Source organism: Mya arenaria, chromosome 16 (genome assembly GCF_026914265.1).
Source record: "Mya arenaria isolate MELC-2E11 chromosome 16, ASM2691426v1".
Taxonomy (NCBI): domain Eukaryota; kingdom Metazoa; phylum Mollusca; class Bivalvia; order Myida; family Myidae; genus Mya; species Mya arenaria.
Window position 1 is genome coordinate 44,838,064 of NC_069137.1, and position 25,969 is coordinate 44,864,032.

General features: G+C 36.8%; 2 protein-coding genes and 1 long non-coding RNA gene across 3 annotated transcripts; all 3 read right to left on the reverse strand.

Annotated features, from left to right (window-relative positions):
* Window positions 1-942: 942 nt before the first annotated feature.
* On the reverse strand, window positions 943-4,616 carry LOC128221692 (uncharacterized). Its single transcript, XM_052930292.1, has 4 exons — window positions 4,582-4,616; window positions 3,465-3,577; window positions 2,561-2,684; window positions 943-1,215 (listed from the first exon to the last, which is right to left on the reverse strand). Exons 1-4 carry the CDS (start codon window positions 4,614-4,616, stop codon window positions 1,089-1,091), a joined length of 399 nt encoding a protein of 132 aa, XP_052786252.1. The 3' UTR covers window positions 943-1,088.
* A 1,201-nt stretch (window positions 4,617-5,817) lies between these two features.
* On the reverse strand, window positions 5,818-10,298 carry LOC128221294 (uncharacterized). The gene is made up of 3 exons (XR_008258947.1): window positions 10,277-10,298; window positions 9,571-9,672; window positions 5,818-5,846 (listed from the first exon to the last, which is right to left on the reverse strand). It is a non-coding gene; the product is annotated as an uncharacterized LOC128221294 (long non-coding RNA).
* A 4,102-nt stretch (window positions 10,299-14,400) lies between these two features.
* Window positions 14,401-24,349, reverse strand: LOC128221693 (cartilage matrix protein-like). Its single transcript, XM_052930293.1, has 5 exons — window positions 24,202-24,349; window positions 22,631-22,865; window positions 19,741-19,927; window positions 15,140-15,281; window positions 14,401-14,414 (listed from the first exon to the last, which is right to left on the reverse strand). Exons 1-5 carry the CDS (start codon window positions 24,347-24,349, stop codon window positions 14,401-14,403), a joined length of 726 nt encoding a protein of 241 aa, XP_052786253.1.
* Window positions 24,350-25,969: the final 1,620 nt, after the last annotated feature.

Genomic DNA, 25,969 nt, shown 5'->3' on the forward strand with positions numbered 1-25,969 from the left:
ATGTAAGTGTTCGACTATTTTCTTTTCTTCTTGCAATTGTATCATCTGGTGTCTAGTCCCTTCAATCTTATTTTAAAAAAATGCGTACAAACCTTTGACCTAACATGACCGACATTTACTGACAGTGTACAACATAGGAATCCGTTGTGTTTTCGCTTATTCGCCTGTTTCTTTTGCTCCCCCACCACCCGCCCCAACCCCACCCAGGACCCCGTCTCTCATGTACGGAGACATTGTTGTTGTTGTGAAACTGAGTTTAAAATATAATGTTGCAAACCGTTTAAACACCTCTTAAGTATAAACTTAACTATGCGTCATCTCATAGCGTTTTGTCTATTTGGGAGCCTAACATTTGTAAATAACTACTGTGTTGTTCCCTAAAAAATAATTATCAGTATACAAATAACTTACAGAGTTTGCGCTTAGAAGCCTATTTTATAGATGTATGTGAAGTAAAAAAGATATCGATGAAATCTATGCATTTGGTAGCATTATATCGCAACTGGAGTTGTTCAGTCTCGTTAAAGAAGCACTCTTACACCCAAATAAGATTTACCATAGTTAATACAATTGTTTAAGTATACCAAAAATGATGAATACATGTAAAAAACAACAATGGTTCTTATGAAGGATATTGAGTTTAATTTGAAAGAAAGATGCAGAAAACACGGTATTCTACCTTATGAGATGATAGAATTTCATGGTAAATCTTTGATCACTCATTATTTTGCCTTTGTTAGCTTTTAAGTACACGGTTACAATCTTGTTATCAGTAAGTTATATTTTCCATAGAAGAATTATTAAGTAAGTAGATAAAGGTTTATCACTCATGTTTGTTATACATGTATATGTATTGATTTTTAACAAGAGTGTCGCTTTAATCGAACCAACACCCAACGCAAAGTAACATTATTAAAAGAATAAACAAACAAACAGAACAGGAACATTTCAACATCTTGTAATTTATTTACAAAACACAATGAACAAATATTTCAAGAAAAATCTCAGACAATTAAAACTCATAACTTTTGTACAAAAAAAACTTTATAAAAGTGACCGAACGTCTTGAAAACGTCGTGAAGCGTTTCTTATTCCACCGTATAGCCTGGTGGGTAACTTAGGACGACATCTGAAGGGCAGTTGGGAGTCTGGCAGCACTTTCCGGGGGCTGGAGCGTCCCAGTGGCAGGTCGGGGGAAGGTTCCACACCACACATCTGTTAAGAGAAAAATGTTCATTTAGCAAACTGAAGGACGTTAATGATATAAGACTTGAAGAACAGACATATCCATGGCTTACAATACACCCAAGCACGTGTAAAGAGACATAAAATAAATAATAGGAGTCCAGGAAACTTGGGATAATATTCAAAGATATGATCTACCGTGAAAGTAAAGTTTCTAGCACTTGTCAAAATGACACAGGGGTTGTATTCATTATGCATATCAAATCAATCTTACAGTCATTCATATTTGACATAATTCACTCTATTGGTTAGTTATTAATAATCATTAATCCGATTAGCTACATCGTTCTTAGATCCAACATTGAATACCAGCCTGATCTACATGTGTATTTAAGCATATCAGTATAGGTTCTTGTTACACGTTAATGGTGAAGAAATAAATATTAAATTTGGTCAATCATTTTTGCATTTGGAAAGTTCACGCGATTAAGATCAGATTTAATCCATGTATGCCGCAAATAATGATACTGGTGGGCAAGAACGACGACACAATTGTTCATGGATTTTGCGGTGCGACATTCATAGGAGAACATAATGGCATGGATAAGTAGTTAATTCGAGTTGTCATTCTTGTGTAAATAGTGTCGGATATGGCGGAACAATGGTCGTTATGTTAAATTTTGAACTAAATGGAAAGTTGTCCTTTTTTCAACTTGCATTTTAAGGAAAAGAAACTAACAATGTTTGTATACAAAATATGGACACGAATAGATGCATATGCATAAAGTTCATAAAAATATACCCTTTCTTGAAATAATCTTCTAATATTATATTGATTTTCTTACAATTACTCACTAATATGCTTTGTAAATACAGCCCGAGGGGATCGTATGCATAATGCATCTTAGTGACAATTTTTAAATTAGTGAAAAATAGCCTTTTTGTTGAATTGAAAGAAAACAGACAATATTTGTACATGAAAATATGAAAATAAGCAAGAAAATGGTTTAAACAATATAATGTATATGAATAAATTTCATGTAAAGTAGAGTGTGTTTTAAATAATCGTTGTCAAATACTACGAAATGTTCACTAACTTCGAAATATTCACAAATTTGCTTGATCAATGCGGCCCCAGGCCCTAATGTTTCGAAACTTCTTAAGTCCCTTATATCTAAGAATGTATATTGGCATATTGATATAAGCCATTTTAATCCTGTTAAGCTTAAGAAGTTTCATGAAATTGGGGCGGTCTTCATTTCTTTAATTTTAATGGCGGAATTACTTAAATTCTCATATAATTTGTATTAAGACTTGGGTTCTATAAAAGTGCTGCATTGCCATTGCCTTTGAAACCAGCAGGTGACCAACTTACAGAGCAGTGCATCTGTATCGTCCCATCGAGGCGTCGGTACATTCACATTTATAGTCGCACCCGTCCCTCCACGTCTGGCTCTGCGTATACACGTTGTTCTTGTAGTAACAGCCGGTCGTCTGACCTATAAGACCACAGGCAAACTCAAAATACAAACTACACAGGGTGTGTGTAAGCTTATTTATTCTCACACTTGGGCAAGGCCCATTCGGCGAGTGCTCCGATAAGATTGTTAGTCATATTAGGTTTTTGGAGCAAAGTGCACTGACAGAATGTAGCCCTGGTTCTTTAACGTGCACCAGTGTATGACCTCCATTGAACGTCCCTGGCGGAAGACGATTAGAAATATTCTTAGTGGTGCGGCGGGGAATCGAACCTACGACCTCTGGATTGACAGTCAAGTGTGTTACAACTAGACCCCGGATCCGCCACAAACCGTAATGTTCTACATACGTGCAATAAACACTATCAATAAAATGCAAGATTTAAATATAAAGTAAATGCGAAAGATAATGTTATGACATTAAACTACACAGCTTTTAAAGGTATTACGGAGTGATTCTTCTTTTCCGTGCAAAATCGTTCAAACTGCATAAAGGAAAAAATAATAAGGATCGATGCTTATATTTACATTTCCCCTTTTCACAAATTTATCATTTTATTTTTCCGCGATTTAATTACAATAAAGGAAAGAATACTTTCGAGAGTGTTTTTAATTCGTGTTTTACATATGCATGCCCCAGGTCAGTAAGAGGTCACGAAGGGTCGAACGGATCATGCAAAAAGAGCGCAAAATTTATCGTTCAAAAAATCGACTGCGAATGTAGATATTTTCCTATATATGGTGCTCATAGTACAAAAGTAATAGTACGTATCCAAATTCCGGTAATGTTGCAACACGTACCGGTCATGGTGCCTGTCCCTGTGCCCGTGGCTCCCGTGCAGTCCGGTACACCGCAACACTGTTCAGCAACCGTCCTCAATACGCAGCCCGCCGCCAAATTATACGTGGGACACCTGATTGTGATAAAGCATGTCAATATTGGGGTTTAAAAAGTCATTGGCTTAATTGTACATACAAGACGAAACATGTTTTGTCCGTCTGCCAAATTGCATTAACATATAAACATATTTAAGAAGCATGAACAAAACTTGCTTTAAAATCTCCTTAGTAATAACTACCAAGCCCTCACGGTTACTAACGCAATTGAATTTCACCAACTACCATTTATTATGCCAATATTGTAATCTGATTCTATTGGAGCAACCTAGCCTGAACCACATCAAACAGGAACTTGTTTTAGGAATCCCTATTCAAGACAAGCCCCTCCCGATGACCCAGTCCTGTACTAGTTATACATTCCCTATTGAATACAAGCCTCTCCCGATGGCTCAGTCTGCACAAATAATACATTCTATATTCAAGACAAGCCCCTCCCGATGGCTCAGCCTGAACTATTTATACATACTAGCCTGAATTAGTTAAAACACATTCCTTTTTCAAGGCAAGCCTCTCCCGATGGCCCAGACTGTACCAGTCATACATTCTCCATTCTAAACAAGCCTCTCCCGATGGCTCAGCCTGTACAAGTAATTCATTCCCTATTCAAAACAAGCACCTCCCCATGGCTCAGTCTGTACTAGTAGTGCATTCCCGATTCAAGACAGACCTCTCACGATGGCTCAGCCTGTACAGGTATTACATTCCCTATTCAAGACAACCCTCTCCCGATTGCTCAGCCTGTAAGGTATTACATTCACTATTTAAGACAAACCTTTCAGGTAATACATTCCCTATACAAGACAAACCCCTCCCGATGGCTCAGCCTGTACAGGTAATACATTCCCTATTCAAGACAGGCCTCTCCCGATGGCTCAGCCTGTACATGTAATAGATTCCCTATTCAAGACAGGCCTCTCCCGATGGCTCAGCCTGTACAGGTAATACATTCCCTATTCAAGACAGGCCTCTCCCGATGGCTCAGCCTGTACAGGTAATACATTCCCTATTCAAGACAGACCTCTCCCGATGGCTCAGCCTGTACAGGTAATACATTCCCTATTCAAGACAGGCCTCTCCCGATGGCTCAGCCTGTACAGGTAATACATTCCCTATTCAAGACAGGCCTCTCCCGATGGCTCAGCCTGTACAGGTAATACATTCCCTTTTCAAGACAGACCTCTCCCTAACGACTCTTCAGCCTGTGCTAGTTATATATACATGTATCATATACTTACCATATACATCTCCTATTTAAGACAAGCCGCTCCCGAATGGGACAAATTAAAAAGAACCTATCCCTTGGTTTTCTCTTACCTATCTCCACACCTGTAGAAGCCCGTCTGTCCGTTTTCACATGTACAGTTGTAGTCACAGCCGTCATACCAATGGTCACCAGCTCCGTAATACCGACCCTTATATACGCAACCGCCACCTGAAAATACAACAAAACACTGCTGACTCTGTCCAAATGTCATTAAAATCAGATCCCAAGTAATCGTTTTACGGCGGCAATGGCCTCCAAAACCATGTTCTCTGATCGCATACTGCGTAGTGAAATAAAGCGAACATCACGATATGATTTTAAAGAGATTGATTTTGTCTAAGAATATCATTGAATGACCTCGGGCGAATAACTGCAATGGTGAATATATTGTCGCTTTAACAATTACTCTCAATGAACAGTCAGAAATTTTGACTGCTTTTGTAATACTTTAGATATAGTTTATGTTTTAGAATCATAACGTTAGAATGTATAAAATGTCAGGAAGTTTCAGACTTATTGATATAAGAAGTCTATTTAAATAAAGGAGGAGTTTAAAATACTCACTGTATCCCACATATCCCGAGCCAGTGCCGGTGCCGGTTCCCGTTCCAGTCCCAGTGCCCGGTGCCGCGGTACCGGATCCGGTTATTACACCACCAGAACCCGTCGCTGAAACAGCGGTTACAACAAATGTTTTGTCAATTACTTTACATCATATGCAGAGAACAGAATATAACACATTTTCTTAACTTAAAACACCTCTTAAGTTCTTAACGACGACGCCAACGACGGGCGACGGACAATGACTAATTGTCTACAGTAACAGTGGGTGTTTGGAAGATGGTTCTCATGAGGTCTTAAAGCAAGTGTATGTACAAACAGGTACCAATTACCTGGACAGAGGTTACAGTAGTGTGCGCAGTTGTCACGTGCCCATTGCTCGTACAATCCCGTGCACGCATCTTGAGTGTAGGCAGCGCAGTTGGATAGCTTGTCCATACAGCTACCAGACCCAGTTCCTAAGAAGAGTAAGATTACAGTTCCAAGTTAATTTGCAATATCGGCAATACATAAGCCTTTGGCCATAAACATACACATAGGATGAAATGTACACAAATTGAAAAGGTGACAAATACAAAATAAACTAACAAAAAACATTTCACACGTACATAGTATATACACAATAACAATTTACTTGATTGTAATATCTAACTATGAAGCAACTGCGTCAATACTGGCAGAACGTCGTTGAAAAGCATTGTAAATGTATTAAGATACATGTCTTATATTGTTTGTGCTTTTGAGGATATTAAAACCCTAAATTTATTCAAGGTATTCCACAAATTGAAAACATTGAATTGTAGACGTAAGTCATAAAAAAGGACAAGCAAGCAAAAAATAAAATTCAGATTGTACCTTCCAACTTCAATTTCAAGAATGTGAGAACATAGTCGCAACCCCGTTAATGCAATTCTATATTTCTATGAAATCGAGATTCTTTTCAAATTCAAAATTTAACTTGAGTTGTTTATAATAATTTAACTTCGGTAGTGAATGAATGGTGTCAGTCCAGTGTTTTACATATTGATCGTGGCGGCGTTGTCTTAACGATATAAAACAACAATTTGATATATGATCAGAAGACCAAACATAACTAAAACCGAGGGTGTCTAACACATTCTTCATATATTTAGACCAGTTATCCTTAGCATTGCAGTAAACAAAACTAACATCATTAACTTTTCACAATATATATTATTTATAAGCGAGGTTGGGGAAGATTTGATATTGCACCAAACTTTAAGTGCTCTGAATCGTCCTTGCTCTCTTAGTAGAGCAGCATTAGAAGTTTGAGAGCGAACTCCAAGAATGTTTTTACAATATTTAAGGTGGAGTTTATCCACCTATTTCATGTCATATATACCCCAAACCTCACAACCATACATAAGAATAGGAGCAATCATAGAGTCGAACAATAAGAGTTTAGTCTAAACGTCGTGTTTAACTCTACCAAAAAATGATACAATGTGATTATATGCTTTCAAAGCTTGATCTTTCAGCGCTTTAACTGCATTTACAAAAAGTTCCATTGTAATTGAATTTAATACCCAAATAACAGAAGATATCCATTGTTTCGACAACATTATTATCAATGGACCAAACAAAGCGATTCAATGTTTTTCATTTTTCAAAAATACATATTTTAGTTTTTTAGATTAATTTTCAAGACCCAACTTGCATAAATATCTATGTATTGCATCAAGTTGTGCTTGAAGACTATTAGGGTCAGTTGTGAACAGAGCAATGTCGTCAGCAATTAGTAACGTGTATAGAAACAGCTTAATTATATCGTTCTGGGTTAGATTTTCAAAATCTAAATACTCCCGAATGTCATTAATAAACAAAATAAATAAAAGAGGAGAAAGAGGTTCCCCTTGTTTCACTCCAATAAATATATCGAACAGTTCTGAATATAACATATGTTTAACACACGCCTCAACATTTGCATATAGGGACATAAGCATGGTTATCATTTAACTACTTGTACCAGACGGAACTAATTTAATCCGCAAAGCATCGTGTATAACAGTGTCAAAAGCATTTTCATAATCAATAAAAGCACAGTACAATTTCTGTTTTGCGCTGAAACCTTCTAAATAATAGTATGAAGTAAAGGATTTTCACCAAGCATGTTCTTATTAAATGCATTTTTATACATTCATACTTTGTCTGCTGCATCTTTAATTTCCTTTACATGTGTCCCTTCACTTTACAATTTCTAGTCCTCTGCATCCTCGGTACCCGATCCATCCATAATAGATAGACCTTAAGCTGCCAGTTGACCCTGCTCCCCAGCCCCGGGGGCAATTATGAAGGATATAATTTTCCCAAAGCTTAAGCAAAACGCCACAAAATGAGATATGTTTACGCTCTGAGGGAGGGGGCATAAGTGAGCAACGGACATTTAAACTACGTTACCCTACGTTTTTTTTATAATTTTATCACCACTTTTTCTTCCATGTATAATGATGGTTTTCAATGAGATAAAATAAGTTGGTAAATGATCCATCTTAAGTTCTATGAAGGGTTTTTAAATAATTCAGACTGCACGAATTGGTGTATATTTCGTGACTTTTTAAATGTAATATAAAAACAACGTTTTTACAAAAATGATAGGTTACACAGAGTGCTTAAACAAATAAAGTTATGTCATTTCGCTTGATAAAAAGGTATGTCATATTCAAAATACGTATTACACAATTTCATCAAAATTTCCTTAAACTTCCTTATGATTGCACAGATAATGCGTGTGTTATCTACGTAGCTTACAATTGTATTTTGCACAACAACGATTCATCCTGATAAAGCACTAATACTTTTTACAAATTAAACACTGTAGTTATACACTGTTTTATTCCTAATTTAAACCACTAGTATAACTTACGTAACCATGATTTTGTTACTAAAACAAAAGTGTTGAATGTTAAAAATTATGTAAAAAACGGGTTAGATCAAATAGAATAGCAAACTATTAAATGTAAAAACACAATTACATAAAATATATGTATTTGTTCAACAGAAATTGTAAAATGGCATATAAAAGAGATATATTTTATTCATACTCAATACAGCGTCCATATTTATTACTACAATTTACAGATGCAATGTTATATCCGTTTAATATGTAATTGTGATATTTCTATTCCATTAACATAAAACATTTAGGAGTGTTGTGTTATCTAGTCAGCATGTCAAGTGATGTGAAAGAAATTTGAAGTAACGTATTTAATATGAAAATTGGTGTTTTTTGTCGTATGTCTTTAAATTTTAGAGTCGCTCATTTTTTGCAACTAAAACTTGCATAATATAATATAACATGATAAGAAAAGTGTTAAGTCAATAAATTTTGTCCTGTTAACATTAAAGTTGTTTGTAAAGTTGTTTTTTTTACAAAGTAATGTATTCTACATGCACATTTATCACAATATGTGATTGGTTTTCTTTATTATTTGTGCACTTTGCTTTTATGCCATGAACAAGGAGCATTGTATAGATAGCATTGCAAAGTGACATCAAATGCTCACTGCAGGCCTTATTTGTAAAATATGTATAAACAGGTAGTTTTCTTTTCTTATGATGTGACGTATTACACGTAAATTTATTACAGTGAAACCATACTTGAGTTTATGTCTTAATGTTGAATTAGTCTTCTCCGAAAAATCGATGCAGATTATTTTGTAGTTTTTTGTTCATCATAAAAAATTGCAAGTTTGGAAGTAACGTAAATAACAGTTTTTTCAGACATGAAAAAAATTCGCTGAAAAAAATTATGATGTTTTATTACGTCATGTATAATTAAATTAAAACAGTTTTCTATACTTTTTCTTTTATATTTTTTTACAAGTAAACATTATGTTCAAAAGCTGATAATTATTTAGTAACGATTTTTTAACATGGTGCTTTAGTTTCCAGACGCCCCAACGGCCAAGGCGTAAACATGTCTTAAAATGTTTATATGATGATACACTTTCATAAAATCATGTTCTACAAAATTGCCCTTGGTGGGAAGCAAAACAAGTTTCCCTTATAATCTAATACAACTCCATTGGATACAATACTCTGCAGAGTCATAGAAATAGCAGAGCGCGGAATTCGACAATGTTTTATTGATAATTCCAAGGAACTATCGTGTAAAATGTCCCAACAACCATTTGGTACGCTCCAAATCCCTTGTATCATTACCTGTGATAGTGCCAGTTCCTGTACCGGTACCAGTTCCCGTACCTGTACCAGTGCTAGTTCCCGTACCAGTACCAGTGCCAGTTCCCGTACCAGTACCAGTGCCTGTTCCAAAAATCAAATAAGTATAGTCTATATATTCATTATATCCTTTTTAACAACAAAATATGTGGAACGACAGCGTTTTGGTATATAGTCAAACATACATACAGATAATTCTGAATAAATCATCAATCCCGGCCTTTATCCATAAGCAAGCTGGTCGTCCTCGGCTTAAAGATTTACATTCGGAACTCCTCGGCCATTTTTTTCAAAAACAACCTCGGATGTATATGGACGGTTTACATACTTAAAAAGTGGTACGTTTAAGTCCGCTGCAAATAGATCGCGTAGTAATCTTATTTAGTAGTTAAAATTTATGGCTTAACTCTTGGGAATCGTAATTATGTTTGCAATAATACACTTCACTGGCAATCAATTTAAACTGAGAGCAATGAATACAACTCTTAAACACTACATTTAATTAATGCTTTTATTAAAAAAAATACGGACTACTTCAGCAGATGTACCGGCATACATCCGAGGTTGTTTTTGAAAAAATGGCCGAGGAGTTCCGAATGAAAGATTTAAGGCAAAGCCCGATCTAAACCTAAGATAAGCAAACGCACATATCAATAATAAAAGCCTTGCAAACTATGAACATGCTTACCAGTGATTATCCCCGTCCCTGCTCCTATGGACATCAATGTTCATCCTCGTTATTAACTTTCAAAACGATTATGCATTACTTTGGTTTACAACTGTTTTCAAATCGGAATCATAGGGGCAAGGTGCGATGTTTTGACAACCCCCTATGACCATGCCCCCATTGTTTTGAAACAATCCAAGGCTTATAGGTAATGCTGGGAGAATTGTTACTAATGATCAATTACAAATCAAAGATTATAGAATAAAATTAAAAAAAAATGTAACAGATCTCCCATCATTATCAATAAGCTTGGGATTAATTCAGAACAGTGGGGTGCGTGGTCATAGGTTTGTGTCAAAACAACGCACCCTGTCCCTGTCATCGGAATTGATTATTCATATCATTAGTTTTAACTTTTAAAATTAAAAAAAAAAGTTTACTTTAACCTACAAATCTGACTAAAACCTTATCCTGAATATACTCTCTGTATCATTCGGAACTCCTCGGCCATTTTTATCGAAAACAACCTCGGATGTATTTGGGCGGTTTACATACTCAAAAAGTGGTACGTTAATGTCCGCTGCAAGTAGATCGCGTAGTAATTTTATCTAGCAGTTAAACTTTCTGACTTAACTCTTGGGAATCTTAATTATGTTTTCAATAATACACTTCACTGACAATCAATTTAAACTTACTGGTGTTAAAAGGTGAAAAATACAATGAACGATGAATACAACTTATTTATCTAAAATATGTCAAACTCGAATAAATGTTTAATAGTAAATAATGGGAATACATATCTTAACAAAATAAAACATATCATTGTCTTATGGGAAAACCTATATATAACTTGTTCGTACTTGTACTAGTATTCTTGACTTAAAATGCTTGCAAGGGGGTGGATTTCAATAAGCATCTTAGAAACACTTTTCAACTTAGAGAAAACTTGCTATTTTCTTATTTGAATTATAAGAAAAAGAACAATCTTTGTACACCAAAACCATGAAAATAAGCAAGAAAACGGTCTGAACAATATATGCACATGAATAGATCTGATCAAAAGTAGCGGATATTTAAAAAAAATGGCCTGAAAAATTACGAAAATCTAACTAAGTTGAAAATATTCACTAAGATGCTTATTGAATACGACCCCAGGTAAACATAGACCGTTTGCCTGTGACTAGAAAAAGGTGTCAAAAATTGACGTGGAATTGAATGAACATTGATATATTTTTCATTTTATGCATTAATCATATTTTCTTGGCGCTAGCAAAAAACAAGTATGCATTCCATTGCTTAAATTGTTTCCACATACCTCCACACATGTTGCAGTGTTTTGGGCAATTGGCGACGGCCCATGGACGGTACTGGGCGTCCGTGCACACACTGACATCGTATTGGGCACAGTTCGGGATCGCGTCCACGCATGCGCCGCTAGGTGGCGCCGTCGCCAAGTACGGGTTGGTACCTATACGTAAAAATAAACAAAAGAAAGTTGACGGTCACAATCTAGCGCTTGGAAACCACTATTACATCCAACAATAAAGTTGAATAGTATAGAAGAAATACAAAACCTCCATTAATACACCATACGCGACAACGTGTTTAAAATTCGGAAATTAGCAGCCGCAAATCTATCTATAGCCTCATGAATAACCAATTTAAAAAACAAACAAGGCAGCCCGTACCGCCACCGCAGTAGCCACAGAATTTTCCGCAGTTCTCCCTCGCCCATACTTCATACTGCTGTCCACATACGTAATTGCCGTACGATTGGCAGTTGACCTTGTCCTGGCACGTGCCGAACGTCTGGGCCGCGTCACACTTCAGTACCTGGCAACACGCGTCGCGCGGGTCCTGGCCGAAAGAACAGCCAGTTGGTACGGACGCGATTCTTGCGCATCTGCGTAAAAGGAAACGTATTGAGTCGAACGGCGTACATGAAATAGTTCCAAGTAATTTCATAGTTCCAAAGGCAATAGCGATTAAAAGCTTTCGTTATAAACAATGGAGTTGTTCTAATTTCATATTTTCATGAAGCGTTCTTTCAGTATTTTCATTTTATAACTACATATGTCAAAATCTTTCCTGCGTGAGGTATTGCACTTACTATCTCACTGCGTGAGGAAATGGATCCCCTTACACTGGAAATGACGTCACTCACCTCTCATTACACCTGTACATTCCCTTGCTGGCGTCCACACATTCACAGTCGTAGGCGCAGCCGTCCTGCCACGTGGCGCCCTGGGCGTACACCTGACCCTTGTACAGACATTTGCCTGAAGGATAAAAAACATATATACAGGACTGAGCAATTTAGATCCCCTTGAACTCAAAATGTAATTAAAGGCAGCAGTATTCGATGCCGTGAACTGGGAATTGCAGACCAGATCGAGGTCCTTTATGCCATACTACTGCGATATTGATATGTGTCTAGTGTTATGTAACAAGATAAACACAATCCATAATAACATGGAATGTGTGAACAGTCAACATTCGAATGCCGATATTATTTTTTAACCGCTTAAATGACAATCGGAACACCTCGGCCAGTATCGATTTAGGAATTGGCTCGAAGCTTGCCGGAGATGGCCGAGTTGTTACGATTGCTTAAATAAACATATTTTAAAGAGGAGCTGTTTTTTGTCGGCACTTTTCGTTATTCAATTTGAAAGTTTGAAAGGGGGCTTATGAAACTTATTATTCATTATCCATGCCTATATACACATACACTGGCCGAAGTCACAGAGAGTTTGGCTTCATAAATAGGATGCAAATATGTGTTGGTGCTTAAGCAGGGGCGCATCCATATATGACGTTAGAGGGGGTGTAACTTAGGGGCGTAACCTTTTGACCTGCACCCTTCCCTCAGAACCGAAATTGGTTAGGTATAACGTGTTGGCATGGGGAGTTCTCACCCAAAAATAGCTCAACAATTACGAGTCCGAAATGGTGCATTTGGGCATATTTTATTCATTTTTGCCATAAAAAACCCGGACGATGGACGTTTTTAGCTCCCCCCCACCCTTAAGGTGTTAACTGAGGCAGGTGTTAAGGTATATTGAAAACCATCATATCATTTTTTGCATGAACTTCATTTTTGAGTAACACCAGAATGATGCTACGATTATGATATATAAATATATAAGAGAAGTAATGAAATATAATATCACTATGATTATAAAGCAATTGTGTTAATTTATTTCTTAAATAGCACAATATCTATATAAAACAGCACTCGGTTAAAACATTAACAATATTCAAATTTAACATTTTGTAACTTAAAACTATACCACATCTGTGTTTGAATTAATGATTGGTTGATCACCTTACACAGCGATAAAAAGAACTCCGTTCTTACTGTTGTAACTGGTATGGCTGATCTGCCAAGATATGATGCTGGTTGGGTGGCCATATCCGGTGAAGGCGCCAACAAATCCCGTTGTTCCTACATTTCCGCCGGCGTTCTGACACTGTGGTACCCGGCAACACTGTGGGTCCTTGGGGTCGGCGACGAATGTGCACGTGGAAGGCACGTTGGTGTACTTGGGGCACCTGTAGAGGGTTATATTTAGAAGTGAATCTGATTTTTGGACACAAATCAATCTAAAGACTAAAAACTCCATAATAGGGTTACAACGAATAGGGCAAGGAAAAAAGAATAAGAGAATCCAAATGAAAACAAATAAAGTTACTTGTAAGGTCATGGTCGTGTCCATCGTAATATACGACTACAATAGATCCCCGTTGGCTCGAACGCACGGTATTGCTTACCTTCAGTTTAATGAAATCGGTCCTTTACATCCAGTTCGAGCCAACGAGGAATTCGAGCTAAGCGAGTTCGACCAAACGGGGTTCGACTAAAGTTCAAACGATGTCTACATGTTTTTCCGAATATCATCCCGTTTACTACTTAATAGATATTTTACGATGGTTAAACAATCATTGCCATCATGGTTGGGTGTCCATGTTTACCTGTCCGTGCACTGGTAGTAGTGGTTCAGGGCGTCCTCACAGCGGCACTGGAGTCCACATCCGTCATACCAGGACTCGCCCTGTCGGTAATACAGGCCCTTGTAGTGACACAGGGCTGAAACAGTTATTTAAACAACGTAATATTAAAGCATGATAATAATGTAATAAAATCATACTTTCAGACCTAGTCACACGTTCAATACATTGAAGTACAAGGCAGCAATGGAGGCAAGCATCACAATGTATACTACTTCAGGTTCATTATAATAAATAAAAGAAAATCCGTCGGAAAAAAATGCAGCCTTTTCCATAAGCAAGCTGGTCTAATTCAGAGCCATGTTGATGTTTCACAGAAATAATTTTGTAAAAGTAAAATGTTACTGTTACAGAGGTGATAAATCAAACCGCCTCAAAGACGGGGTGGTATGGTAAGGAGTACAGATTTTACTTATTTTATTGGAACAACATCTTAAAGCTGCACTCTCACAGATTTACCGTTTTCACAACTTTTTTTGGAATGAGAAAACCAGTGATAAAAGACAGCTGGCAAAAGCTAAGATCGCAGGTTTTCATATATTTGTTCAAAAATTGATGTTTTATGGCTAAAAGCGTTACTAAAGGTTTTTAGAAAAGTTCATAAAACATCATTTTTTAACTCAAATGTGAATATCTTCGATCTGATTTTTTGTCAGCAGTTTTATGTCACTTGTTTCCATGCATTTTCGCATAAATTGGCTCGTCCCAAGATAAAAATTTAAAAAAGTTGTCAAAACGTTCAATCTGTGATAGTGCAGCTTTAAGCTTCCCGAACATCCATATAAAAAGTTGGTTCTTATATTGATATATGAAACATAAATCTAACATTGATAAGCATTCTGTGTTCACGTATTAATTTGAATAAAATATTACTTCTGCACGCTGTCTTTTTCAGCTCGGCCTGTAGGGTGTTGAGGGCGTCGAAGCTGCTCACATTGAACACGTGCTGGCTGTTCGTGGCGATCGTCTGCAACTCCGCCTTGTCCACGCCGGACCCGATACCGATCGCGAAAATCTAAAACAAATAATCAACTTTGGTAAGATATTTTTCGGAAATAAACATTATATACGCTCTGCCTTCGTTTTTATCCGTTTCAATATGTTATGTATATGACTGTATAACATATATACATTTAATTTTGTAATCTGATATTTGATAAACCATACGTTGTTTTTTTCATTCATAAATGTCTAGACGGACATGTGCAATTAATACCTATCCCGATCGGCGAGTACTTGCAGTTTGAGTTATTGAAGTAGCCGAAGAAGATCTTTATAAGCTTTTTACCTTCAGATCAAATTCTTAAATTTTGTGTAAAATATACGTTGCCTTTTGTACCCTTTTCATGAAATAAAATATGTTTACACCACATGTACGTGAAATTAGCGGCCTAGCGGCCTAGCGGCGTGAAATTAGCGGCCTAGCGGCGTGAAGTTAGCGGCCTAGCGGCGTGAAGTTAGCGGCCTGGCGGCCTAGCGGCGTGAAGTTAGCGGTCTGGCGGCCTAGCGGCCTAGCTGCGTGAAGTTAGCGGCCTAGCGGTCTAGCGGCCTGGCGGCCTAATTATTTCCAAGCAATTGTTAATGCGTTTTTTTTAAACAATGATAAATCAAGGTTTTTTATTCATATAGTTACATAGCGGCCTTAAATTGTTATCTATTCAGAATATTTATCTTTACCTTTATTCTAAAACAATTTTAAATTAACTGTTTTATGCACAAATTATCACTCTGAAGCGTTTTTCAACTTTTTTTCAAAAAAGTCGATCTAGCACTTCAGCGACCTAGCGGCATAGCGGCGTGAAATTAGCGGCCTAGCGGCCTAAATTGAATCCTATTTCAAAGAATATATACATGAATTTTCTTCTAAAACAATGACATTTTAACTGTTTTTATGCACAAATTAACACATTGAAGCGATTATCAACAGTTTTTTCCCAAAACGTCGATAAAGCAGTCAGCTAATTCAAAGCATTAAACATGCCTGTTCTTGTAAAACAATGATGTATTTACTGTTTTTATGCACACATTATCACTCTGAAGCGTTTTTTAAAAAAAATCCAAAAAAGTCGATCGAGCACTTTTAGGCCGCCAGGCCGCCAGGCCGCTAACTTCACACCGCTAGGCCGCTAGGCCGCTTAAGTGCTCGATCGACTTTTTTGAAAAAAACCCCGCTTTATAGTGATAATTTGTGCATAAAACAGTAAATATATATCATTGTTTTAGAAGATCAGGCATGTTTAATGCTTTGAAATAGCTGACTGCTTTATCGACGCTTTAAAAAAAAATGATGATAATCGTTAATAGCTTCAAAGTGTTAATTTGTGCATAAAAACAGCTAATATGTCATTGTTTTAGAAAAAATGCTTGTATACATGCTTTGAAATAGGATACCATTTTAGGCCGCTAGGCCGCCAGGCCGCTAACTTCACGCCGCTAGGCCGCTAGGCCGCTGAAGTGCTCGATCGACCTTTTTGAAAAAAGTTGAAAAACGCTTCAGAGTGATAATTTGTGCATAAAAACAGTAAATATATCATTGATTAAGAAGATCAGGCATTTTTAATGCTTTGAAATAGCTGACTGCTCAATCGACTTTTTTGAAAAAAAATATGTTGATTATCGCTAATAGCTTCAAAGTGTTAATTTGTGCATTCAAACAGCTAATATGTCATTGTTTTAGAAGAAAATGAATGTATACATGCTTTGAAATAGGAAAACATTTTAGGCCGCTAGGCCGCTAGGCCGCTAGGCCGCCAGGCCGCTAACTTCACGCCGCTAGGCCGCTGAAGTGCTCGATCGACTTTTTTGGAAAAAAAAGAAAAACGCTTCAGAGTGATAATGTGTGCATTAAAACAGTAAATACATCATTGTTTTAGAAGAACAGGCATGTTTAATGCTTTGAATTAGCTGACTGCTTTATCGACGTTTTGGAAAAAAAAACTGTTGATAATCGCTTCAATGTGTTAATTTGAGCATAAAAACAGTTAAAATGTCATTGTTTTAGAAGAAAATGCTTGTATACATGCTTTGAAATAGGATTCAATTTAGGCCGCTAGGCCGCTAGGCCGCTAATTTCACGCCGCTATGCCGCTAGGTCGCTGAAGTTCTTAATCGACTTTTTTGAAAAAAAAGTTGATAAACGCTTCAGAGTGATAATTCGTGCATAAAACAGTTAATTTAAAATTGTTTTAGAATAAAAGGTAAAGAAAAATGTTCTGAATAGATAACAATTTAAGGCCGCTATGTAACTGTATGAATAAAAAACCTTGATTTATCATTGTTTTAAATAAAAACGCATTAACAATAACTTGGAAATAGAAAAAATAATTAGGCCGCCAACTTCACGCCGCTAGGCCGCTAACTTCACGCCGCTAGGCCGCTAACTTCACGTACATTTACAATAAATATCATTTTAAAGACAGATTAAGAGCATGCGAAACACAGGGTTACAAAAAAATCTTGAATTATCATTTATCATCTTTTCACATATGCAGGTCTCTATGGAAGCAATCGTTTGAAAAATGCATATCTCGACATAAGGGTTAAAATTATAATATTTATGAAATATCTTAAATCAATGTTCTTTGAATGGTGAACAATAAAATATTTGATGTTAAACAAAACCATTTCTGTGCTCCATATAATCATCATCATCATCATCATCATCATCATCATCATTATTATTATTATTATTATAATTATTATTATTATTATTATTATTATTATTATTATTATTATTATTATTATTATATTTTTTTATTTATTTTTTATTTTTTTTTAATATATTTTTTATTGTTATTATTAGTATGAGAATTAGTTTTAGTATCATTCTTGTTCTAGTTCTTGTTCTTGTTCTTCTTGTTCTTCCTCTTCTTCTTCTTCTTCTTCTTCTTCTTCTTCTTCTTCTTCTTCTTCTTCTTCTTCTTCTTCTTCTTCTTCTTCTCCTCCTTCTTCTTTATTATCATTTCCGTCATTATTCATACAAGTCAAACGAACGGTTTTAAAAGAGAAAGAAATATTTTGTAACAAAATATGGCCGCGTTCCAAAAGATACCGTACGTGTTCAACAAGCACGTTCATGAATCTATAAACAGGAACACCAAGAGGATCTTGTGTGATAAAACAGGTCTCAAATGATATTCAAGTGGTTAAAAGTCTTTGATACTCATTTATTAATCTTTTAAAATGTTTATAATCTAAACTTTTGATATCAGTAATCCGTAAAGTGTCGGAAGTTTTATTCAGGATGTTAGTGAAACTTTCCTTAGTAACATTATCTTGTCTAAACAACTCGGTCTTCAATTCATACAAGGTTAAAAGTAAGGTCACCTAGATGAGTTACAATTTTGTCAGAACACTTAACGGTTATTTATACTCAATAGTAAGTTCACTTTTAAATTCCATCGTAACTATATAATGTATAAGCATGTAGCTGCTGCTAAATGGCCCAGACTTACACAACTTCAAATACGAGTGCATGCACATACAGTGTGTGTAAACCACGTGATAAATTACGTCATATATGCTATGTCGGAAGGCAACATTTTGCTTAAAATGAAGACTTAAATTATATTTTAAATGAAACAAAGGGCAGTCTATGCCTCTTAAAGAGCCCTGCATTTGTTTTATGACCGAAATTTGGTAAAGTCATTAGTTTCATCAAACACTTCGACAAACCTGTTTCCAAAATCATGTTTTGACAGTGCTACGTCAGACGGCCGTATTGTGAAAAGGTTTGCCGAAGTGTTTAATGAAACTAAACTCTCAATCAAACTCTGGTAAAAGACCAAAGGCAGGGCTCTGTAATCGGCGTAGACTGCGCTATGTTTCATTTAAAATGGTGAATAGTGAAGTTATCTTTGTTTAAAGTATTTTTTTCAAATCAAAATATTGCCTTCCGACGTAGCATTTATGACGTAATTTATCACGTGGTATACACACAGTGACATATAACGTTAACATATAACCTTGATGTCTGGCAAACAATAATCTCTTTTCACTAACAAATGGCTGAATTTCATCTAGAAAGGTAAACCATGTAAGCCACCCAGTCATGCACTCGTATTTGAAGCTGTGGGACCCGTCGGGGCCATTTAGCCCAGTTTGACCCAATTGACTTTTCCATTATAGTACGGTAAAATATAATTTCATAATGCATCGGATGTTTCCTTAATTAACAAAAACAATGTATTTGTGCATACATGTGTTCGCTTGTATGTTAATCATGCAATGCTATGTTTATGCATTGAGTATTTTGTTTGTGAAACTGATGCCCATATGGGCCTAGTTTTTGAATAAAAACTATAATTGAAACTGACCAAAACTTAAACGAAGGTAAATATAATGTGTGAATTACACATTAGTTCAGATTCAAAGCAATGTCGGAAACTACCGGGGACATTACAGTAGCCAATACCTTATTGTTGTTAAAGCAAAATACACAAAACAACAAGAAATGCCTTTAAAGGTCTTCCTACCTTAGCATTAAGATTGCTGTGTATATGAGCAGACTCTTTGACGGTTTCTGCCGGCACGTTCGACTTGCCGTCTGTCATTACAATGAGGATGTTTGCGACTCCTGCTCTGTCGCCGGCGGCTTCGGTGAAACTGTTCGCCTCCACGTACTTGAGGGCAAGGTCAGTGCGAGTACCGCCCGTGTGATACCTGTCAAATATGTTGATAATTGCATGTACTTGAGATCAAGGTCAGTGCTAGTACCGCCCGTGTGATACCTGCCATATATGTTGATTATTGCATTTACTTGAGGGGAAGGTCAGTGCTAGTACCGCCCGTGTGATACCTGTCATATATGTGATTATTGCATTTACTTGAAGGGAAGGTCAGTGCTAGTACCGCCCCTGTGGTACGTGTCACATATGTTGACTATTGCATTTACTTGAAGGCAAGGTCAGTGCTAGTACCGTCCGTGTGATACCTGTCATGTATGTTGATAATTGCATTTACTTGAGGGCAAGGTCAGTCCTAGTACCGCCCGTGTGATACCTGTCATATATGTTGATTATTGCATTTACTTTAGGGCAGTGTCAGTGATAGTACCGCCCGTGTGATACGTGTCAAATATGTTGATAATTGCATTCACTTGAGGGGAAGGTCAGTGCTAGTACCGTCCGTGTGATACCTGTCATATATGTTGATTATTGCATTTACTTTAGGGCAGTGTCAGTGATAGTACCGCCCGTGTGATACGTGTCAAATATGTTGATAATTGCATTCACTTGAGGGGAAGGTCAGTGCTAGTACCGTCCGTGTGATACCTGTCATATATGTTGATTATTGCATTTACTTAAGGGCAAGGTCAGTGCTAGTACCGTCCGTGTGATACCTGTCATATATGTTGATTATTGCATTTACTTGAGGGCAAGGTCAGTGCTAGTACCGTCCGTGTGATACCTGTCATATATGTTGATTATTGCATTTACTTGAGGGCAAGGTCAGTGCTGGTACCGTCCGTGTGATACCTGTCATATATGTTGATTATTGCATTTACTTGAGGGCAGTGTCAGTGATAGTACCGTCCGTGTGATACCTGTCATATATGTTGATTATTGCATTTACTTGAGGGCAAGGTCAGTGCTAGTACCGTCCGTGTGATACCTGTCATATATGTTGATTATTGCATTTACTTGAGGGCAAGGTCAGTGCTAGTACCGTCCGTGTGATACCTGTCATATATGTTGATTATTGCATTTACTTGAGGGCAAGGTCAGTGCTAGTACCGCCCCTGTGGTGCCTGTCATATATGTTTATAATTGTATTTACTTGAGGACAAGGTCAGTGCTAGTACCGCCCCTGTGATACCTGTCATATATGTTTATAATTGTATTTACTTGAGGACAAGGTCAGTGCTAGTACCGCCCCTGTGGTGCCTGTCATATATGTTTATAATTGTATTTACTTGAGGACAAGGTCAGTGCTAGTACCGCTCGTGTGTTACCTGTCATATATGTTAACATTACATTTACTTCAGGATAAGGTCAGTGCTAGTACCGCCCCTGTGGTGCCTGTCATATATGTTTATAATTGCATTCACTTGAGGGGAAGGTCAGTGCTAGTACCGCCCCTGTGATACCTGTCATATATGTTGATAATTGTATTTACTTGAGGGCAAGGTCAGTGCTAGTACCGCCCCTGTGATACCTGTCATATATGTTGATAATTGTATTTACTTGAGGGCAAGGTCAGTGCTAGTACCGCCCCTGTGATACCTGTCATATATGTTGATAATTGTATTTACTTGAGGGGAAGGTCAGTGCTAGTACCGCCCCTGTGATACCTGTCATATATGTTGATAATTGTATTTACTTGAGGGCAAGGTCAGTGCTAGTACCGCCCGTGTGTTACCTGTCATATATGTTGATCATTACATTTACTTGAGGTCAAGGTCAGTGCTAGTACCGCCCCTGTGGTGCCTGTCATATATGTTTATAATTGCATTCACTTGAGGACAAGGTCACTGCGAGTACCGCCCATGTGATACGTGTCACATATGTTGATAAAAACATAAATAAAAGGCTTATGCATCTTAATTTTATGATAAGGTGCGTTCGAAAGATAATTTGTTGGTAATCTTTTGTATTTTTAAGTATCTTTTGATAGTTTATGCGACCTTTGACAATTGACAATTTTCGTAATTCAAAAAATGAAATGCAGAGTTTTGCTTGAAATATACTGAAATGCGGCCCCTAAATCATTGCACCCCTTAAAAAACAACAACTATACATGTTCAATCTGATACTAATGCAGCCAATGGTGAGGTCTTTAAAATTGTACGATATTATACGTATCTTCCATGGCCGAGCTGTTAGGTGTAACCCAACCCGAGTGTAGGGTGTTTTGCGCAATCCAGGTTTACCGAATTTCCGCAAAACACCTTGCGTGAGGGTTGGGATGAACTTATCTTACCCGAACGGCCATGGTAGATGCTTTTTCTCCCACCTCATTAAAATAAAATATAGCAAAAATGTCTTTAATTTAATTTTTGCATACGGCTACTTTTTTATTTTTGCTAATGGGTAAGAAAAGGATTTCCAGCATGGCCATTCATTTATCTACTTATCAGGGGTGGGAGAAAAGGATTTCCAGCATGGCCATATATTTGGATCTACTTATGAGCGGTGGGAGAAAAAAAATAAAAGTCTATGTAACTGCATCAGTGCAAGCAATGCCCCCAAATAAATAATAAGACACTAGTCTTGAATTCAAAGAAAATGAAACAATTTGTGTTGTTTTTGTGACTCAAGAGCTTGTTTCGACCAAATACGGCCTTTCATTCGTTAAAGCTCATAGACGTAACAGTTTTGGAGTATTAGCAGGTCGGGTTACAAAGAAAGAACTCACGCTTCTTACCCAACTTTGTGGATGGCTGCAACCAGATCATGTTTGGTTGAGTATGTGTTGAGATTGAACTCGTTGTGCGGGGTGGCCGCGAACGTGACGATGCCGATTTCGACATTGCGCGGTCCGATGTCGAAAGTCTGCGCGAAGCGTGAGACAAAATCGAGCTGTTTCTGGAAGTTCGTGCTCCCGACGGAACCGGAAGAGTCGAGGAGGAACACAATATCGGCCGGGTTCGATCCGCAGTCTGTGAAACAGAATTGTTAAAGTGACAATCTTTTTCAAAATCAAGACATACACATGTATAACAAAGATAAGTTTTGAGTGATAAAACTTTAACTACTTACAAAATTATGCATTTATGGAAAATATTATTTACTGATAACAAGATTATAACCGTGTAATTAATAGCTAAAAACCCAGAAATATTAAATGATTGGTGAATGCTAAAAGATATACTGTGATCTACTATCGTTTCAGAAGATAGAAATATCGTGTTTTCTGCACCTTTCTTTCAAATTAAACTCGGTATTTTTCATAAGAGCCATTGTTTTCGACATTTGTACAGCCTTTTTGGTAAATTAAAACAATTGTATTAATTTTGTTGAATCATATTTGGGAGTAAGAGTGCATCTTTAAATAAGTAATAGTTTCGTTAGATTCTAAAAAATCTAGTAATCGTTTTCTTTAGGATGTTGTTGTGGCACTCGTGTGTTTCTTCTGTTATGGTTACATGTGGTACAAATAAGATATTGGGAAGAGTTAACGGACCGTTTTACAATCGCAGTGACGCTTGCTCTACATTTGTTAAGATTGCATCCTTCTGTCATTCTGTAACGATACATTACCTTTCACTCTATGAAACTATTTTTTGGTGCATTCGTCAGAATCGATGAACGTTAAATTAATGAACAGAAAACTTGAAAAAATGCCCCACACACAAATGGAAACACCCAAGTTATATAACAACTGATTCATAAAAGCAGATAAAGACTGTAAGAAATAAACAGAATCTTTCAAATAAAACGTATTTTTTCCCATTTAATTGCCTCCATGTGTATAGTTCTAGGAGACCGACATGTCCATATACATATTGATAGAAAGGAGAATATAGCAATTACATTTGAATAACAATGATAGTGTTGCATTTTTCATTGATAATAACTTTTATAGAAACACTAAGATTTCTTCAATTTAAGAGCGTATAAATAAATAAATAATGAATATCGTCTTATTGTTTACTATCACCCGATGATATTGCTTGCCTTATGTGACCACATGCGCGTGAAAGTAAACAATCACTTTAACCACAAACAAAATATATACAAGTACAATTATGCAACAATAACCTCATTAGACATTGTAGTATTCTTCTGATAGCGCGTATAAAATTGAACTATTGCAAAAAATAAGAGTATTGTGGTTTGCTTGTTTCTCCTCGATATTACTATTTGCCTTATTTTTTTTATAACAGACACGGGTACAATTAAGTTAGACAAACATTTATAAGCATCTAGTTATGAACGCAAAATATTAATAAACAATCGCAAAAATACAATAAGAACCCCAGGGGTGGTACTTACTTGGTGCCGGGGTCGTGGCCGCTGCCTGGACCCCTCGGGCTGCCGTTAGGCCCACGAGGGCTACCAGAAAATTCCTGAGCATTGTCGGAGGATAAATGCCCGAGTTTCGTAGGAATGCGCTTTTTATAGATGCCCCAAAGCGAGCCATGGGCTCAGATAGCGCTTGTACTTAGATATGGCGCGATTTGGGTCACTCGCCAATGGGTTTATCTGCAAGTATGAATAGGAACATCCGCTGGGGGGAAGAATTTTGTTTGCAATTTATTGTTTTAAACTGTACTTTGTATTTGTATGAAACTATTAAAGAGATAAATTATCGTCTCTAACTCGGGTTAAACGGTTTAAACAAGTTTCATTTTCTTTCCTTTTCACCTAAAGTTGACATTGGTCATGTGACCTGGATGTTATTATGTGTATACAAACAGGTCCTGGGAGATGGTACCATCTAAACATTGAAAATACAAAAAATAAATCTAGATCTATTTTTTTATTTACCACAACATTGGCTTGACGTGGGCTGGTACAGACAGTGATTTGGTTATAAAAATAGAATGTAGATTAAAACGCTTCCGTCGCTATATATAATATGCATAGGTTTGTATCGCCCGGTGCGCAACTTATGTTAATGTCAAAGCTAGGCTTTTTTTAAAAAAAAACTTGGTTAATTTCCTTGCTGTGTGAAACTGGATGAACATACGACTTTCGGCATTCAACATCCAAATATAGGTATAAACGACATTTGCGACATTCGAGTTTGTATGCTCAGAGCACCTTCGCGAGATTCGCAATATTCAAGACATTGTCGACATTCGTAACATTCAAGATATTTATGACATTAGCAACATTCAAGATATTGACGACATTCGCAACATTTAATATATTGACGACATTCGCAACAACATTCAAGATTTTGACGACATTCGCAACATTCAAGATATTGAAGACATTCGCAACATTCAAGATATTGACGACATTCGCAACATTCAAGATATTGACGAGATTCGCAACATTCAAGATAATGACGACATTCGCAACAACATTCAAGATATTGACGACATTCGCAACATTCAAGATATTGACAACATTCGCAACATTAAAGATATTGACGACATTCGCAACAACATTCAAGATATTGACGACATTCGCAACATTCAAGATATTGAAGACATTCGCAACATTCAAGATATTGACGACATTCGCATTAACATTCAAGATATTTACGACATTCAAGATATTGACGACATTCCCATTCAAGATATTGATGACATTTGTTACATTAAAGACAAGACGACATTCGCAACGTTTAAGATATTGACGACATTCACAACATCCAAGATATTGTCGACTTTCACAACAACATTCGCAACATTAAAGATATTGACGACATTCACAAAAACATGCGCAACATTCAAGATATTTACAAGATTCGCAACAACATTCAAGATATTGACGACATTCGCAACATTCAAGTTATTGACGACATTCAAGATATTGTCGACATTCAAGACATTCGCAACATTCAAGATATTGACGACATTCAATACATTCGCAACATTCTAGATATTCGCAACATTCAAGATACTGACGACATTCGCAACATTCGAGACATTGACGACGTTCAAGACATTGTCGACATTTGCAACATTCAAGATATTGACGACATTAGCAACATTCAAGACATTGACGACATTCGCAACATTCAAGATGTTTCAAAAAGTGATCAACATTCCCTTTCAACTTATGAAATTTTAATGCAGCCAGGTGTCCA